Source organism: Canis lupus, chromosome 16 (genome assembly GCF_003254725.2).
Source record: "Canis lupus dingo isolate Sandy chromosome 16, ASM325472v2, whole genome shotgun sequence".
Taxonomy (NCBI): domain Eukaryota; kingdom Metazoa; phylum Chordata; class Mammalia; order Carnivora; family Canidae; genus Canis; species Canis lupus.
This window is the reverse complement of record NC_064258.1, coordinates 1,194,132-1,213,510: the sequence shown is the minus strand read 5'-3', so window position 1 is coordinate 1,213,510 and position 19,379 is coordinate 1,194,132. Positions and strand designations below refer to the sequence as shown.

Sequence of the window (19,379 nt, the reverse complement as noted above, 5' to 3'; positions counted from 1 at the left end):
GGCAGATGCTCAACCGCTGAGCCACCCGGGCGTCCCTGGGTCATACTTGTTAAAAATCAGTCTGTCGATGTCTGTCTTTTGTATGTTTAGAACACTTCTCTTTCATGTAATTATTATGTCAGAGCATCCACTTGTCATTTTATGTTTTGTTTCTTTTTCCTGCTTTCCTCTGTGTTAGTCGAACGCGTTTTTAGAATTCAGCTTTGATATATCATTGTGCCCATGAGTGCGTGTCTTTCTCAGTGCTGCTTAAGGTTTTATACTAAAGACACGTAATGTCACATTCTACTGTTGTCGACATGTTACCGGGTAGGGCGAAGTGCAGAAACCCCACCTCCCTGGCCTTCAGCCTCACCTGCGACAACGCGGTCTTAAATATTTTTCTGCATACATTTGAAATATTTCATTGCATACAGGCAGTGCTGTACGGCTTGCGTCAACCAGCACGTAGCGGAGAAGGGAAGTCAGTTTTATTCATGGATATTTTTGCTTATGTTATGTCATTTCTTCCTCCCCTATGCCCAGATGCTTCCTTTTCTCCTTTTCTTTCTGGTTACAGGTCTTTCTCTTGGGGCAGGTCTGTTGGTGACAAGGCCTCCTACTTTTCCCTCTTGATTTCTTTCATTCCCGAAGGGCTCTGGGTAGACAGTTCTTTTCTCTTGCACTCGAGAAGCCGGCCACCGTCTCATGGCCTCCACGATCCCCGATGAGAAATCTGCGGTAATTCGAACCGTGTGGGCAATCTCTGTCATTCCGCCTGCAAGGTCACTAGGCTCTCCTCTGTTCTCTGCCACCTGTCGAGCCTTTTATTTCATTATTTTTTTTTCAGCTCCAACATTTGTATTTGAGTCTCTTTTGTATCTTTTATCTCTTTGCTGGAGTTCCTTTTTCTTCTTTCATTTTTTTCAGGTGTGTTTGTGGCTGTTTATCGAATGATTCTTACAATAGCTGCTTTAAAATCTCGTTAGGTATGGTGATTATTCTGTTAATCGTGCTGTTGCTGTCTATTGATTGTCTTTATTCATTTGTTGAGATGGTTCTGCTTCTCATGTGCTGCATGATTTTCTTTTTTTTTAAAGATTTTATTTATGTATTTATTCATGAGAGACACAGAGAGAGGCAGAGACAGAGGCAGAGGGAGAAGCAGACTCCCTGCAGGGAGCCCGCCTGATGCAGGACTCGATCCCAGGACCCCAGGGTCACAGCCCAGGTGGAAGACAGATGCTCAACCACTGAGCCACCCAGGCGTCCCTAATACATTTATCTTAAGTCACGTTTTGGTGTTTGTAGGACGCTGGGAGACTTTGTAGGATCCACGTTCATGAGTTTGTCTTTTGGATTTCTGGATTTGTGTTTCATTTTGCTGGTCAGAACACATCAGGCCTGTCGGCTCCTGATGCAGTGTTTACTGCTGCTTGGGGCTTTCGGGCTGGGTCTGAGATTGGACGTGGATTGCAGGTAATATCTTTATGATGTCAGAAAACTACTTTGTTCCAGGTTTTGCTGTTTTTAATCGGGGATGGGTGCTTGATCTTGCCAGATGGCGCTTTGCTCCCTATGGGGAAGTTGTGTGCTTTTACTCTTGGTTATGTGTGTCGGCTTTATGTACCATCCCTAATCTCGTGGGTGCAGCTGATGCTGAGCCCCTGGTCAGAAGGGCAGCCACAGCCTGTCCTTAGGAATTTCATGTGACAGTGGCTTATGCAAGTGTGAGCACTCTTTCCCCCTCGTGTGTGGGTTCCAGGGAGCCTCTTTATGGCTGAGGTGGCAGGGCTGATCCATGCAGCCCTTCCAGGCCAGTCTCCCATCTCTTCACTGGTCTGCCACTGCTGATGTGTGGCCCTCGTCCTCGTGAATCAAGATGGTAGGTAGAGGGCTGGACATGAAGACCATGTCCCCAGCAACAGAGGGACAAAAGGAAGAACAGGCCGTCTTTAAGAGCCATTCCAGAAGCTCTCATGTGACCTTTCACCCCCTGTCTCCTGGGCCACATCTAGCTGCAAGAGCAGGCTGGATAACGGGGTGTTTATCTTAGGTCTCTGAGCCCCAGATGAAAGTAAGGGGCTAGACGGTTGTGCTAGTGGTGACGAAGGGATGTGGGAACAGCGGCCAGCTCTGCCCTGGCCTCACTTCCAGCACCAGATGCCACTGCCCAGCATTCCCAGCGTGGTGCTCTCCTGTGGTCTGTGGCTGACTCAGTTTCCCTGTCCTAACTCCACGGTGCAGGGCAACTGATGGGATGGAGAGACCAGGTCCTGGAGGTGTGCCCTCAGCTGGGGTCCTTGGAGAGGGAGGGGTTCCAGGGCATTAGGAGAATACTGAACGGGGAGGAGGGTGTGCTGGGCACGGCGGGTGTGGGGGGCAGCCTCCCTTGTTTGATCTGATATAGCGTATTTGTAGGTGCAGGTGAGGGATTTAAGACCTGAGCCCTGAGCAGTGGGAATTGGAGGTGTGGCAGGCAAAGGGGGAGCAGGGTCTGGGGGGCAATGATCCCCTCACAGAGCACCTGCTGAGGATGCTGTGCACCTGTCTCCCTGTCTGGTGTGATGGAATTCAGACAGGGCAGAGGTGCGATGCAAGGCCAGGCCACCGTGCACTTCTCCAGGGACCCTCCGTGTGGGGCACGCTGGTGCAGGAGCCACCCCCAAGCCCCTAACTATAGCTCGGCAGCCCAGGCGGCCCAGGGTCGTGGGGCCCTGTGACACTGGGTCTTCCCAGGAGAGCGTGAAGCCCCATGTGTGTTCTGCGGCAGCATTCTGTAGTGTCCTGGCCTTGTGCCTTGAGGCATTTCCAGCAGCTTCCAGGTGTGTTCATGTTGCTGATGCTGCCCTTGGCCTGTCCGCGAGGTGGCTTGGGTGAGGCCCTGCCCAAGCTCCCTCCACTGCCCTCACAGTCTGGCACCCTCTGCCTGTGTCTCAGCCTCGCCCCAGAGGCCCCCCAGCCAAGGAAGGGGTCGGCGTCTGCTGGCCAGGCACCAGTCACACAGCAGCTCCCACACCCCGTGTGCTGGGGCTGCCCCTCACATGTCAGCCTGGACGTGTCCATGCATGGCGTCCGTGTGCTCGCCAGCACTCAGAGCCTCTCTCCCAGGGGTCCCAGCGCTGAGAGTGGTCACAGGCCATGGCAGTAGCGTGAAGTCCCGCCGCGACATTGCAGTCTGTCCATTTGGCCGCCGTGGGCATGGGTCTCAGGGCAGAGCCAGGCCTTGCTCGGGCCACATGGTCCGGGACTCAGGTTGGCCCCGTCTGTCTGCTTGGCTCCATGCAGCATCTAGCGGCGCTTGGCTGGCCTTCCCCTCTGCGGTTTACGTGGAGACGCATGACCTGGGGAAGCTCCTGAGGGGTGTGGCCTCCATGTGTTAGGCCTGTGACATGCTCTGTGGAATCCAGAGCAGACGGGTGAAGCCCTCACACCCCTGCCCCAGGCCTCCCAGGCCATCGCCCAGAGGCCCCCTGGGCTCCGGGGGACTCTTGTCACTGTGCCGCTCTCATCGTCCTCCTGAGGTCATCACGTGGGACGTGGCCTCACGGAATGGGGCTGTGGTCCAGGAGGTCACCCGATGCCTGCTGTGGGCTGGGGGATGTCAGGGGTCGAGGGCTTCACTAGAGCTGCTGCGTTGATGAGACAGGCTGCAGCTGAGGGCAGAGGGCCCGGAGCAGAGCCTGGGGCTGGAGGTATGGAGTGAGGGAGCGGCTTCTCTTGCCCAGTCTCTGCCGTGTTTGCTCTTCTGAGCAGGCTTCCTTCCTCAGTCTACTGGGATTTCAATGTAATCTCTTTGCTTCCCGAAGCAGGCTGGGAAGGGGAGCGAGAGGCCCTGAGGGGAGGGCCTCAGATGCAGGTGTGGCCAGCTGTGGTCACGGGCCAGGGGGCTTGGGGGCGGGTGAGGATCCCTGGGAGGCAGAGAGGCAGAATGAAGCAGGTGGGGAAACTGAGTCCCTGGGAGAGGGATGGAGTCTCCTGTGCGGCAGGGCACCTCTGGAAAAGCCTAGATGTTTATTCCATTCTCTGAGAGGGAAGAAAACACCTGACTCCCAGAGAGAAGGAAGAAATCGGAAGATAGGACTGGGGTGGGGGGAGGAGGGAAATGCGACGTTGTGTACCGATCTCTGTGAGGTCATTGGACTCCCGTTTTTCCAGAGGGGCGGGTTTTACGGCCCATCTGGAGGTCCCTCTCGGGGCCGTGTTGGGCAGTAGGATGTGGAGTGAGGCCTGGCCATCCTGGTTGGGGCCGGTGGCGTTTCCTCCCTGTGACCTCTGCTCGGTGAAGTGGGGGCACGCGGGTGGGTGGACGGTGGGTGAAGGTTGCCGTGGTGGCCCGGGTGTCGTGGAGGTGATGCAGGCCCCTTGCCAGTGCTCCGGGAGCGAGTTTCCTGTGTAATGCCACTGCAGGCCTGGGCACAGTCTGCAGGGGCCCAGGGGCCAGGCAGGGTCTATAGCACCAGGCCGCCTGCTGCCCGTGAGGAGGGTCTGCAGCCCCTTGTGCAGGGCAGCTCCTCAGCACCACCTCGGTGGGGGTGATCGAGGACTCGCAGGGGAGTCCTGCTGCATCACACAGACCTGTCTCTCCTGTCCAGGAGCGGCTGCTTATGAGCCTTCTGCCCCGGAATGTTGCCATGGAGATGAAGGAGGACTTCCTGAAGCCCCCCGAAAGGATTTTCCACAAGATTTATATCCAGCGGCATGACAATGTGAGGTAGGGCTGATGCGGCCTGGGTGCTGGGCCTTGGGGAGCTCAGATGAAGATGATGGAGGTGGAGATGGAGGCAGTGGAGGCGGCGGAGGAGGAGGAGGAGGGGGAAGTGGTGGAAGTGATGGAGGAGGAGGGGAAGAGGTGGAAGAGAAGGAGGAGGAGGTAGAGAAGGAGGTGGAAGAGGTGGAGGAGTAGAGGGGAGGCAGTACAGATGGAGGAGGAGGGGGAGGAGTGGAGGTGGAGAAGGAGGGGGAGGAAGGGGTGGAGAAAGAGGAGGTAGAGAAGGAGGTGGAGGAGGAGGGGGAAGAGGTGGAGGAGGAGGAGGAGGAGGAGGAGGGAGGGGGAGGAGGTGGATGTTGAAGTGGTGGAGGTGATTGCCGGGGTGGGCATAATGGAGACAGTGAGGGCGATTGTGAGAAGTGATGGAAGTGGAGGTGATGGATATGGGGGCTGTGGGGGTTGGCGAGGAGGTGATTGAGATGGGAGGTGATGTGGGAGGTTGCGGAGGAGGTGGTGAGCGTAAGGGTAAGAGATAATGGAAGTGACGGTGATGGAAATGGGAGGTGCTGGTGGAGGTGGAGGTGATGCAGGAGGTGAGGAGTAAGTGTGCGGCACAGGTAGTGGCAGAGGTGGGAGGCCTTGGGCAGGTGGGGGTGGAAGGCCTTGATGTGAGGGGAGGAGGGAGCGGGTGTGCATCAGGAGGCCCAGGTGAGCACCTGCTGGCCTGGAAGCAGGTCCCATGGAGGGGGGGTGTTGACCTCTTGGGTGATAGATGTCACAGCTGCTCTTTCCCTCTGTTCCTCACCTCCCATGTCCTGCGTGGGCTGGGGAGGGTTGGCACTCTGTCTCTGAACTGGTTTGGGTGGTGGCATTTCAGCTGGATCTTGGCCCATGTCAGGATAACAGCTGAGCAATATTCCACTTGGTGCCAGGGCCTGGGGTAGGCATCCTCTTCCTCCCCCGTTCCTCTCATGGCAGCCCCAGGAGGTAGGAATTGTTCCCGTTTTACAGGTGATAAAGCAGCTTGCCCCAGACACGCTCTGAGGTTTGCTTGTTTTTACAAATCCTATCACAAAGAATTTTATTCTACTACATCGTATATTCCCTTTTAAAGTACTTAGACTAGGGATGCCTGGGTGGCTCAGAGGCTGAGCGTCTGCCTATGGCTCAGGGCGTGATCCCAGAGTCCCGGGATCGAGTCCTACATTGGGGTCCCCACATGGAGCCTCCCTCTGCCTATGTCTCTGCTTCTCTCTTTCTCTGTGTCTCTCATGAATAAATAAATAAAATCTTAAAAAAATAAAGTTCTTAGACTAGCTGAGTATCTCCCTTTATGTAAGCATCAATCAGGCTGGTGATGGTGGTTGAGGCCCAGAAGCACCCTCCACCCCTGATATTCTTTGCTGGTCCTTCTAGTTGGTGTCAGGCCTACCTGCCACTGGGCCTTTGCGGACACAACAGGATAAAAATTCCCTCTGTTTGTGTTGAGTGCTGTGGACTGAGTCTCTACAAGCTGGTGCTTGTCCGTCTAGGCTGAACGAAGGACTGCTGCTGCCGCCGGCCCCTCCTCATCAGGGCCCCAGCCATCCCTGTGTGCGAGCTGGTGTGGCTAGCCGCTGTCTGGTGAGCATGCTCACTTCCACTGCTGTGCCTCTTGCTGAGGACTAGTGCTGTCCTCCTGTGGAGGATACTGAGCCCAATGGGGTTAAGGCCCCAGTGTGTGGGGCCAGCATTCCAGCCCAGGCAGCCCAGGCACTGTCACCTCCACTTGGAGGTGGAGCCAGTGAGTGGTGGGGCTGGGGCAGCCTGGGATTGGCTGATGCTGATACCCACCTAGACTTCCCATTCACCCACTGCCTCTCCTCAGTGGGTAAGGAGATGGCACAGTGACCCAGCCCCCTGATGAGACCAGATCACCAGAACAATCCAGGGAGTGCCCAGGGGGAGGGGTGTGGAGTGTCTGCACACAGCAGGGAAGGCATCAGCTGTCAAGGACTTCCTGGGGCAGCAGGTGGAGGTGAGCATGGTGTGTGGTGCCCATGTGCCTCCCGCCTCTTTTCTGACTTGGGACAACAGACACAGGTGTGGAAAGTCACCATTTCCCTCTGATGTGAAAAATCTCCGCCCACATCCCCCGGCAGATGCCTCATTCCCAGCAGGTGCAGGTGTGACGATGCTGAGATAGGAGAGGGAGCTGAGGCCAGCTCCCTGTCCCTGATGGCACCATCTCCACCATGGCTCCCCTGGCCACCCTTCAACAGGGTCAAAGGTGGCTTTGTAGAGCCCAGATGTGATCAGCTCACTGTCTTCCTCACCATCCTCGTTAGAGTCCCTCTCTGGTTCCCCATCATCCAGGATTAGAATCCCGAGTCAGTACACCATTCAGAACTAATAGGCTGATGTCATCAGGAACAGTGGAGTAAGGACATCTGAAAATCCTCAACTCCATAGAAGCAATGACAATACTGACAAAAACTGAGTCAACATTGTCAGAACACTGGAAATTAAGCAAAGCCTTGCAAGAATCCAGGAATGTTTATTTATGAAAAACAGCTGGATCCTGGTAAAAAACAGCAAGCTTTGTAGAGTTCTAACTTACCCTGTTTCACTGTCTTTAGCTCCATGATAGCGTTGAAAACCAGCAGCTGCTATTACAGTGAAAACCTGTCCACTGACAGCCACCTGAGGGGACAGAATGGGGTCAGGGCTTTGAAAAATTCTCAGAGAACTGTCATCATTTGACTGCCTGGGAATTCCCTGGGAAACCTTCCTCATAGGCTTGTCTTTATTTGACCTGACTCAACACTCAGTTGGAACAGCTTTTGCCCTGGGACATTTGTTAAGAACAATCAGTGGCAAGTGTTTAACATCATAGCTGTCAGAGGCAGTGATAACAGCTGAGGCAAGCAGCAGGGCACTGAAAACTTAAAACTAGGGAATGAGATGTCTGTCAGGTGCTTTGAAAGGCTCTGGGAATGTTTCTGGGAATCAGAAGATCCCGCACACAGGTCGGGCGACGTGCATGTTCAGAAAAGACCATGATGACCCTGGGCTGTCCTTAGGTCTTGAGGCTGACCTTGAGGATGTGTGCAAGCAGGAAGAGCAGACTGAGACCGTTGGAATCTGCCTGGCTGAGTGCCCATCATCAAAGACGGAGAGACTTACTGGCTTCAGGAATGGGAGGAAATTTCTGTCTGGTCATTAGCTGACCACTAGCTTAACCAACCACAGACTTTAATGGCCCCACATGAGAGAGGAAACAGACTTTTCAGAGTTTGTCAGAAAAGTCACTGAACAAATAACAACACAAACAGCAACAAGAACAACTTCAATCCTGAGGTGGGGGGAGGTGTTCTGATTTTCAGAGTTGCCACAGTGTATTATCTGATTTTCTGTGAAAATATATGCAAGTGTGCAAGAAAGCGTGAATGTATAGCTCACATGGGAATGAAAATGCAGTCCCAGAGGGAGCCCACACATTGGACTTCTAGACAAAACTTTAAGTCACATATATATATTTTTAAATATTTTATTTATTTATTTGAGACAGTGAAAGAGAGACAACATGAGCAGCGGGAGGGGCAGAAGGAGAGAGAGAAGCAGACTCCCCGCTGAGCAGGGAGCCCGACCCAGGGCACAGGGCTCCATCCCACGATCCCGGGATCATGACCTGAGTCGAAGGCAGATGCTTGACCCCCTGAGTCACCCAGGCGCCCCTAAATCACCTGTTTGAAATACTCTCAAAGAACAAACTGTGTCTAAATAAAGGAGAGCATGAGAAAGACTTCTCATCAAGTAGACTATACCAATAAAAAGGTAGAAATTATAATAAACCAACCAAACAGAAATTCCAGCTTTGAAAAATACAGTGACCAAAATAAAAAGTTCACTAGAGGGTCGGGGTGGGGGTTCCACATTGAGCAGATCTGAGCGGGTTGTGGAAAGACTCGGGGAACTTGAAGACAGCCACCTGAGATCATGGAGTCTGATGGATGGAGAGAGAACAGAGGCTGGGGGTCTCGAGGGACGCCGGCCAGTGCGACAGCACCCCCAGGATGAGTCTCAGAGGAGAGGAAAGGAGGAGAGAGAGTCTTTGAAAAAATAGGACTCAAAAGGTCTGAAATTTCATGGAAAGCAGTAACGTACGCATTGCAGAAGCCCTGTCAGGACCCGCACGGAGCCCCCCACGTGGTCGTTGAACCCTAAGGGCCAGAGATTAGGAAAGGAGTGGGACAGAAGTGATGGCCAGCAAGACCAGCGTGGGATTTTTCACCAGGGATGGTGGAGGTGGGGGCTGAGGTGACGTGTTCAGGGTGGAACGAAACAGGCAGGAATTCAGTATCCAGCAAAAACGACGGTGACGGCAGCTCGGTGCCGCCGTGTGCCTCACGCTGTGGCGTCTGGGGAGGAGGCTGTGCGGGTGGCAGGCGCCGTTGTTTAGACCCGCCCCGTCCCGTAGTAAGTGGATGCTCACGTGGCAGGCTTCCGTCCCGCGAGGTGAGGCCCTGTCCCACCGCAGGACCCAGGTGGCCCGTCCATGAGGCGCAGGGGTTCGCAGCGGGGCTCCAGGGCTGTCCCTCTGTCACCTGTCAGCCTGCAGGGGCCGCAAGGGCTGAGGAGGGCCATCAGGGGCTGGAGGCAGGTCTGGTGGCTGTGGAGCTGTGCCCTGCCCGTGTCCTGGGGGGTCAGCAGGAGCTCTGACGCCCCCCATGGTGGCAAGGGCCTCCCCTGCTTCCCCAGCCGCTGCTGCTGCCACCTGTCAAACAGGACAGGCCCTTCCTTCCCAGGCCGGCCCGAGGAATAACCAGGGAGGTTTATTTTGGGGTGCTCGTAAGGCCGCTCTGGGGACCGCATACCTGTGGAGGAGGCAGCCTGGTGCGTTTCTCTTGCAGCATCCTCTTCGCGGACATCGTGGGCTTCACGGGCTTGGCGTCACAGTGCACCGCGCAGGAGTTGGTCAAGCTCCTCAACGAGCTCTTCGGCAAGTTTGATGAACTGGCCACGGTAAGCGCAGCCCCCGATGTTCGCGTGTCATTGGAGCAGCCTCTGGGGCTCCGGGGTTGCAGGTGCGACCTAGCGGATGCCGAGTGCGTCGGCCCCGCCCGGCTGTCCTCACCCACAGCTTCTGCATCACCGCCAGCGACTCCTTTGTGCAAAAGAGGGCGCTTGCCCGAGCGCAGCCAGGTCGCCCAGAGCTGGCCCCAGACCGAGGGTGATGGCTGGGTGGGGAGGCCCTGCCCTGAAGGTCACCTCAGCCAGTTGGTGGCGTCTGACGATGCCGAGCCCCCTTGCTGTGGCAGGAGAGTGCTGGCATTTTAAGAGCTTCCTGGGGCAGGTCACGTGAAGGCCCGCAGAGGTCTCAAGCCCAGGCCTGGCTCACTGCCTGGTGTCTTGGTGCGGAGGCAACGGACTGCCTGGTGTCCTTGGACCTGGATGCTGGCCTCCCCTGCCCCACAAGGACGTGGGGGGACGCGGGGACGTACAGCCCCGCCCACCGGCCCGGCCAGCCTGCCTCTGGACGCAGAGGGGTCCTGGGCAGGTGGTTGGGGGGAGGGAGTTCGCAGACTGAGAACTCTTCACCCAGGGAAAGAACTTGGTAGAAAGAGTGCACGGATGTCCCCTTGATGAGGGAGGGGGAGGAGCGGTCCCCGGGCCAGCGTGCCTCGTACAGTGGAGTCCTGAGGATGTCCCACGTGCGTGCAGGGCTGGGGGAGGGTACCCCGCGGGCTGCAGAGCGCTGGGCTCCAGCATTCGCCCTTGACCCGCAGGTGGAGTGGGTGGCTGTCACACGGGCTGTGCCTGGCTGTAGTTTTGGGACCGAGTCAGGAGGAGAGCACTGGGCCTTGGGGGCGGCGGCATGCCGCCCTTGGACGCTGCCCCCCGCCCTCCACCCGGAGTGTCCTGGAGGCTGGTCGGGATCTTGAGACGCCCAGTTGGGAGTTCGCCGCTTGCTCGGACTGGGCTGGCGCTGGAGGCCTTTCTCCTGGGGCACCCGCTGCTATCCCGGGCCGGGGCTCTGCGGGACCCCGTGTGGGGAAGGCTGCTGGGTCTTTCCTGAGGATGAAAGGAGGGGGTCGGCTCTCTGTCCGTTGCGGGCTCTGCCGGGCCATGAGGTGCCCTGGCAGCCTGGGTGCGGGGGTGCTGGCCTCGTGCCCTGGGGAGCAGCTGAGGCTCGGCCTCCGGGGCCTCCGGGGCCTCCGGGGCCTCCGGGGCCTCCTCCCTACCTGACACCTGTGGTTTTGGGGAAGCATGATGGAGGAGTCAGGGTGACGGGTTCCGTGTGGCATGTGGGGCTCACGGACACAGCCTCCCATATTAGGGTCAGAACGTGTGTTTTGTCCGAGGCTGGGGTGGCCCGGGGCTTTCTGGGTGCTGCTCTGAGCTTTCCGGGGCCTGTGCCTTTCCCCTGCCCCTCCACGAGGAAGCTTCTGCATGAGGATTCACTGGCCACCGGGGCTCTCTGAGGACAGGCTGCTGATGTGAGGGGTGTGCCCTCCTTCCACTGTCCGGATCTGTCTTTCCTGGTCCCGGAGGGGACATGTTCCCTCAGTGACTCAGTGGTCAGCAGTGCCACCAGCCTACCGCCAACTCCCGCCCCTGCTTGGGTTGCTTACAACAGCCCCCGACCCTAGGATGACAGGAGTCTATAGAGTCTTAGCTTGTCCTTCCGCGGGTACACGGTTGGCAGATGTCTTCTCCCTGGCTTCAGCCAGTTTACTTACGTGGCGCGTGACTCGGCGTGCAGCCCACTTCTCAGTGTGGACCGTGGCATCCCCAGAGTGAGGGAGGGGTGTGCTGGCTGGCCCACTTCTGCTCGGGGTGGGGGCTACAGATGTGGGCCTCCCCTGACCGCAGGGTGGAGGGCGGAGAGGCTGTCCCCGGGATGCATGGTCTGGGTCTTGTTCTCGGCATGAAATGTGTGAGCATGGGGGCTCGCTGTCCTGTCCCCTTCTTTCTTCATCAGCTCAGGATACATCGGGCTCACCCTGGCCCAGGCGGGGTCTCCCGGACTTGCACCCCAGCTGCGGTGTCACCATCCCTTTGCATCGGCACCCCACTCGGGGCTCACGCGGTGGACATCTGCTGGGCCTGCTCTGGGGACAGGACATGTTCCAAACACCTCTCAAGTCATCAGACTTGCCTTCCTGTTTTTGTTCATTGAATTTATTCCTGGGTATTTTATTCCCTTTGATGCAGTTGTAAATACAATTATTTTCTCCGCTTTTCCAAGCATTCATTGTTTGTGTGCAGAAACACCACAGATTTCTGCGTGTTAATTTCACATCCTGAAAATTTGCTGAATTCAGTTATTCTGACAAGTTCTTGGTGGCATCTTTAGTGTTTTCTGTAGATATTAAGCCATTTTCAGAGAGAGATAGTGTGTGATTTTCTTTCCGTGCCCGGTTGCTGAGGCTGGGACTTATGCTGTTGGATGGGAGTGGCCTCCCTGTCCACTCCTGACCCTACAGGGGAAGCTCTCCTGTTCTCACTGTTGGGGCCGGTGTGTGCCGTGGGCTTGGCATCCCTGGCCCTCACTGTGTCGGGAAACGTGCCCTGTGCTCCTACTGTGTTGGGAGTTTTTATCCTGAAAGGACGTTGCATCCTGTCAAATGCTTGTTCTGCATCTGCTGAGACGATCATGTATTTCTACCCTTTCTTCAGTTAATGCGATGCATCACATCGATCGATTTGTGGGTATCGAACCATCCTAGCATCCTGGGAACAAATCCCACTTGGTTGTGGTGTCCAATCCCTTTAATGTACTGTTGGAAGTGGCTTGCTCATCTTTGTTTGGGGGGATTTCTGCATCTGTGATCATTGGGGGTATTGGTATTAGTAAAAGATCCTTGTCTTTTCTGGTCAGGTCCAGTGGTTTTGGGTTCAGGGTAATGCTGGCCCCACAGAGTGAATTTGGGAGCTTTCTTAGAGCTTAAGAAGTGTTGGTGATCTTCTTCAAACGTTTGTTAGAGGTCACTAGTGAAGCCATCCGGTCCTGGGCTTTTCTGTGTTGGGGGCTTTTGATCACTGCTTCAGTCTCTGTACTAGAAATGTCTGCAGATTTTCTGTTTCTTTATGATTCGGTCTTGGTAGGTTGAGTGTCTGTAGGGATTTATTCATCTCTTCTAGGTTGTCAGGTTTGCTGGTGTACAAGATGTATCCCTTTTTATTCACTACCTGGCTCTTTCACTAGGACACGTGCTTGTGTGGGCTGCAGTGGGACGTGGTGGGACATGTCCATGTAGCTGTGTGTGTGTGGGGGGCATGCACATGTGTATGGATATCCGCGAGTGCATTGCATACATACATGAGAGCATGTGCATATGCGGTTGTGCACACACACATGTGCATATGGACACGCTTGTTCACGTATATGTGTGCAGGTGTCCATGTGTGAGTATGTGCATGTGGGCTAAAATTTTTTTTAGATGTCTTCCTGTTATGGTTCTGCAGGATGCTGTTCTATGGCTTTCTTTCCTTACGTCGTCTTCATGTGGAATCTTGGTCAGGCTGGTCTCCTGGAAGAGTTTGGGCATGTTTCCTCCTGTTCCACTTTCTGGAGATTTTCTTTCTGAAACTTTTAAACAATTCTTAAGAAAATTTATGTATTTGAGAGAGACAGAGCACGAGAGAGCACAAGTAGGCTGGAAGGGGAGAAGCAGGCTCCCCACTGAGCGGGGAGCCCAACTGGGGGCTCCCTCCCAGCACCTTGAGATGACGACCTGAGTGGAAGGCAGACGCTTAACTGACTGAGCTGCCCAGGCGCCCCTGGAAGTTTTTATGTACAAGTTCAATTTTTAAAAATAGGGCTATTATATATATAAAATCAGGGATATTTTTAAAGATTTTATTTATTCATTCATGAGACACACACACACACACACACACAGACAGAGGCAAAGACACAGGCAGAGGGAGAAGCAGGCTCCATGCAGGGAGCCCGATGTGGGACTGGATCCTGGGTCTCCGGGATCACGCCCTGGGCCGATGGCAGGCGCTAAACTGCTGAGCCACCCCGGGTTCCCTAGAATCGGTTTTTTTATATGTCTGTGATATATCCGTATACGATATGCATATGTCCATATATTGGAGTGAGCTTTGTGTTTCTTAGTCTTTCGAGGAATCTGTCCATGTGAGCTAAGTCACCGAGATTGTTAGAATAAACGTGTTTATGGTATTTCCCTGTTAGCTTTCTAATATTTGCAGAAGCAGCCGTGACATCACCTCCTCCTTTTCTGACTGTGATAATTTGTGCTTCCCTCTCTCCCCCATCATTCTGGCTGCACGTTTATCAATGTTATCAATTTTTGTAGAGTTTGCTTTTGGTTTCATTGATTTCTCTGTTTTATTGTTTTTCTCTGATTTTTTATTATTGTGATTCTTGTGCTTTCCTTGTTTTTCTTTTACTCTTGTTTTTGTTGTTTGGGAAGATGGAAGCTGAGACTGCTGATCAGGATCTTTCCCCTCCAAATGTGCAGAGTTGGTGCCACAGACCAGGCGGGTGTCTGGCTAAGGTGGCATCCCCATGTTGCTCCGACACTGTGTCCTCGTTTCCCGTCGGTTCAAGATGCTTTCTAATTTCCCTTTTAATTTTGGTTACACCCATGGCTTATTTAGAGATATGTTTTTTGAGGGATTTTTTCAAAGGTCTTTCTGTTTTTGAGTTCACATTGAATTCTGTTGTGGTCAGAGAACACATTTTATCAAAAATTTGAGTCCTCTTAAGTGCACGGTTCAGAACACGGTCTCCTCAGGAACTGAGCAACAAGATGCACTGTGCTTCTGTGCCATCCTTGTGTTCTGGGGTGTTGTGTACACACGCTGAGGCTGGCTGGGGACGGGCTGCTCACGTTCTTACTCTGCGTCATTACTTATGTCCTGGCTCCTGGATTTCTCAGTTCCTGATCGAGGGGTATTGAGTCTGCGACATACTTAGAGATCTGTCTGCTCCCTGTGTTCTCAAGCTCTGCTGCTTGATTTATAACATTTAGGGTTCTTAGGTCCTCTTGATGAATTAACTTTTTTAAGATGTTATTGATTCATGAGAGACACAGAGAGAGAGGCAGAGACACAGGCAGAGGGAGAAGCAGGCTCCATGCAGGGAGCCGGACGTGGGACTCGATCCCAGGACCACGGGATCACACCCTGGGCCGAAGGCAGGCGCTCAACCACTGAGCCACCCAGCAGTCCCATTCTGTTTGTTTAGAGACAGAGCGTGTGTGTGCGTGTGAGCCAGGAGAGGAGCAGAGGGAGAGCTAAAACCAAGAGTCGGATGCTCAACCTACTGAGCCACCCACACTCCCCTAATTAACTCTATTTTCATGAAGAAATGACCCTCTTTCCCTGGAGCCCTAACGTGCTGTGTGAGCATAGCCGTTCCAGCTTTCCTTTGATTATTGTCGGGAAGCATGTCTTTTCCATCTCCCTTTTTTCCCCCCAAGGGGTTCATGTCTTTTTCTCTAACGGGCTGGGTTTGTCTTTTCTCCCTTGAATCTGACTGTCCGCGTTTGCTGTGCTTTGCCGTCGGCCCGGGTTTGGTTTGTCCCATCTGTTCTGTGTCGTGGTTTTGCTTTTCCTGCCATTCTGTGGGTGTAGGGGGCGCGTTCTGTGACTCTGCCCTTGCACGTCTGTTGGCTCATGAGTGTGCACCGTTGGCTCTGGCACTGGGCTGGCTGCTCCGGGGTCTGCGGCAGGTTCCTGGATGTCGTCCGAGGATCTTGCGGACGCGCCTCCTCACGCGCCTCCCTTCCTGGCCTGTGTGAGGTTGCTGCTGTGCGTGTTTCACTTGGTGTTATAAACTCTGTTCTGCATTGTTGCCATTTATGTTTGGGCAAACAAGCCGTTCCCTTTAGAAGAAGGAAGGTGGGGTCCAGCCTGTGCGGGTCGCCCGCGGCTCTGCGTGTGGGTGCTCCGCAGGGAGGAGGGCAGCCAGCCGGCGAGGAATCCGCGCCGTCTCTGTGTTTCTGAGAAGGGTCTTCATTTTGCCTTTATCTTTGGAAATTCTTTTCACCCGTTCCTTACAGGACTGTGGGTCATCGGGTCGTGCTGTCCAAGGAGGCCGCTCTGGTCCTCCGTACGCAACGGGGAAGATGTCTGTTTCCTCTGACTGCTTTTAAGGTTTTCTCTTCATCGCCGGCTTCAAGCAGTTTGACTCTGATGTGCCTCCATGAGGTTTTACTCACGGATTTTGGGCTTCCTGCATCGGTGGGTTTATGGTTTGATCATCTGGGGGAGAAAGCCCTCGAATGCTCCTCACACATCCCCCCTTCTTTCAGGGACCCCGGTTTACCCGTGTGTGGATCTTGACATCCCACAGCTCACTGATGATCCTTTTTCATTTTGGCCTCTTCCTTTTCTTTCGTTCCGGATGGTTTGTGCTGCTGAGCTGTCCAGGTGACTGGCGAGGTGTGACCTGCTGTCCGTCTGTCCGCCCATCTGTCCAGCACCACGTCGTCTCAGAGATTATGTTTCCATCTCTGGAATTTCAGCATGAACCCCCCCCACACTGCCATCCGCCCTGTCGAGGTCGCTGCCGGGCAGCTGAGGATGACGACCCTCTGTTCTTTAGTGCTCCGATGGTGTTGGGTGTGTTTAAAACCTACGTCCCATCTGCTTGAGCCCGGCTCCGAGGAGACGCGTCTGTGTGCAGGACGCGGGAGCCCCGTGAGTGCGCCTGCATGTGGTCACCCAGACACACCCCGCCTTACCAGGGTCCCTGCGGGCAGTGAGACCCGAGGGTGAGCGTGTTGGCTTGGTCTCCACGGTCTCCAGAGGTTTATTGACCCTTGTGCCCGGCGGACCGCAGATGGACACAGTATTTATTGCTTGAGCCACTTTAGGTTTACATCTGCTCTGACCACAGGGCTCTTCTCTGGATGTGGGGAGGGCAGCCCCGCTGGGAGAAGCAGACTTCGCTCCACGCGCGTCCAGGCTCCGTGGGGAGGCCCAGACTCTGGCTGTGCCGGCCGCGGAGGCGGCCTGGGTCCCACGCGCCCCTCGGGGCTGACAACTGGAGACCATCCTCCGGCGGGGCTGCGCCCCAGGAGTTCCCGGCCGGAGCTTGGTGCACTCTGGTCGGCTCTCAGCCCCCAGGCGGCCTGTGCCTGGCACACGGCGGGCGTACACACTCAGACTCGGCTGGCGTGGGGTCCAGCGCAGTCGGCGAGCTTGGACGAGCCTGGGAGGCATTGCCTGTCGGGGCGCACGGTGTCCACGCAGGGGCTCTCCTCGGGACCCCGCCCCGGGCTTGGCCAGTCTGCGCAGTCCCCGCCGCACACGCAGTGGGGAGCCTTCCTGGCCCCCCTGACCTGCTGCATAGGGACGCGGGGAGCATGTTGGTTGGGATTGTGAGGGAAGATGGGGCGGTGAGGACGCGGAGAGTCTGGCCGAAGCCGCGGGGCTGTGCTCCCCCGGGAGCCGCCGGAAGGTGACCGTGAGGACCAGTGAGGGTGAGGGTGTCTGTCTCCAGCGCCCGGGGTTCCTCTGCGTGTGGCTGCGGAAGCCAGTCCGGGAGCCAGAGCTCGCTGCGGTGTGTGCCCACGTCCCTCCTCCTCGCCGGGCTTCCCCTGGGCTCAGAAGGCAGCGCGAGGACTCAGTGGCGCCCTCGGGTCTCCTGGCGCCTTTTCTTCCTGGCCGGTGAACATGAGGAGCCCCGGTGGCCTCATGCCCGGAGGTGGCCTCCTCCCCGAGCGTGCTGCGGGCCGGGAGTGTGCGCGACGGCCAGCTGCGTCCCCGGCTGAGCAGTGCCCTTTCCGCAGACGTGCTGTGCCCGCGCCGTCAGGCTTGCACGTGGGTGGGCTGTGAGGCACACGGGGGCTCGCCTGGAGTGTCCCGCGCAGGAGGGGCCCGCATGGGGCGTTGTGGTCAGGACTGGGCCCGGCTGTCCCGAGGGAGGAGGAGGCAGTGCAGGTGGCGTCCACCCTCGGCTTGGGGGACAGTCTCCCCGGGCGAGCCTTGATGTGGTGGAGGCGTGTGCACGACGGCCAGGGGCACGAACCAGCTGCAGAGCGTGTGCACACGCAGCCACGAGCCGTCAGGGGTGGGCTGCGGGGACGAGGGCCCCAGGGCCGTGGGGTTCTTGCTGAGTTTTAATTTTCGGAGCTTCCTGCATTATGATGAGCCCGATTTAATTCTTCCTTAATGAGCAGGAAATAAACACTTCCCTGAAACAGCAGGTGGTGTGTGGAATGCGGGCACTGGCGTTTCCCGTGGGTGGAAGCCTGGGCACGCTCCCTCGCGGGCGGCCGTGGGGGCTCCGGTGCGTGGTCCCCCGGGGCTGCCCTGGTTCACGATCCCCCGTCCTTGCTGCTTGGTACCCGGGGGGCTGCTCTGGTGCACGGTCCCCAGTGCACCGCACCCTCACTGGGGTCCCAGTGAGGACCCCAGGCCCCTGGGGGGACTATGCACTGGGGACAGCCCAGCCCCTGTCCCAACCCCCAGGGTCACTCGCCTGGTCGTCCCCGCCCCGCCTGCTTCTGGGTGCAGAGATGTAGCTTCTTTTCAGGAGGGGATGATCACTTCTCGTCCAGGGCAGCTCAGAGCTGTGGGGTGTGGGCGCCCGGGAAGGTAGGGGGCACCCGGCTCACCTGGGGGTGCCTGCGTGCTCCTGGGGACACGCTCAGAGAAGCTGCAGGGAGAGGTCCAGCCGTGCCCTCGGGGGCTGGGGAATGTGCCTCGTGGACTCACCTATGCATGATGGCAGGGAGGACACAGCGGCCCCACCTGACCCCTGTAGCCCCTCTGGCTGGCGGCTCTCCTCCCAGGTTCTAGATGTCACCGCACCTTGTGCTCACAGCCTGGGCCCCAGCCCTTCCCTCGAGAACGACAAGGCCGCCACGATGCCTTTGTCACCTGCCCAGTGGACCGCCAGCGTGGAAGCTCTGGGTCTCTCTGGGCTGTGGCACCTGCTCGTCATGTCAGGCGTTCTCTCCTTGGCAGCCTTGTTCCAGGCGGGATACGTGTCTGGGTTTAATATACGTTGGGCGCTGGCCGATGGCACGGAGCTCGTGCCACTGGTCACGGCCCCGCAGACCCTGAAGAGGGCAGGGCAGGGCACGGCGTGCGGGGCGCAGAGGGGGCTGGGCAGCGTGGTGGGGCTTTCTCGTGGTTTCCACAGAGGAAGGGTGAGGCGGGCGAGGGGCCTGACAGTCGGTATCACGGACCCTGGCTCCGGTGTCCCCTCCTCTGTGATCTGGCGGCCTGCCTGGGCGGCAGGGCGAGTAGAGCACGTGGGGTGGGGTGGGGGCTCCAGACCCTTGGGCTGCCGTGGACACAGCGGGACTGGTCGTCGCGGCCCCCGGATGTCTGTCAGGACACAGGCCTCGGGGCAACTCCTGCCTGCCACCTGCCCTGAGCCCTCGGGCCCCTGGGGCTGGGGCCCCGCCTGGTTCCTTTGTGCTGGGGAGCCTTCCTGGGTGCCGCCGGTCTCCCCGTTCGTCCCCTGGCATGCCCTTGGCCAGCTCCCAGCTCGTTCAAGGCTCGCGGTTTCCGTGGTCCCTGTGTGCGTGCGACCCACCTGCTGGCTGCTTCCCATGATGCCCGTCCCGTAGGGGGCCACGGCAGCTGCCCCGAAAGCGGGGTGCTTGGCAATTCACTGCGGTGAACTTTTCCCATCATTGTTCCTGCACTTATTGGCTCGTGATTCTTTACATCGGAGAAGGTTCACACGTCAGCTGATTGGTGATCCTCAAAA

General features: G+C 56.6%; 1 protein-coding gene across 3 annotated transcripts in view; it reads left to right on the top strand.

The window, feature by feature from the left end:
- Nucleotides 1-19,379, top strand: part of ADCY1 (adenylate cyclase 1) — a 102,327-nt gene that overhangs the window by 22,995 nt on the left and 59,953 nt on the right. For all 3 annotated transcript variants that reach the window (XM_049094884.1, XM_025433830.3, XM_049094885.1), the window contains exons 3-4: nucleotides 4,575-4,693; nucleotides 9,583-9,694. In XM_049094884.1, coding sequence (XP_048950841.1) covers nucleotides 4,575-4,693; nucleotides 9,583-9,694 — 231 coding nt within the window. The remainder of the gene's footprint in view (nucleotides 1-4,574; nucleotides 4,694-9,582; nucleotides 9,695-19,379) is intronic.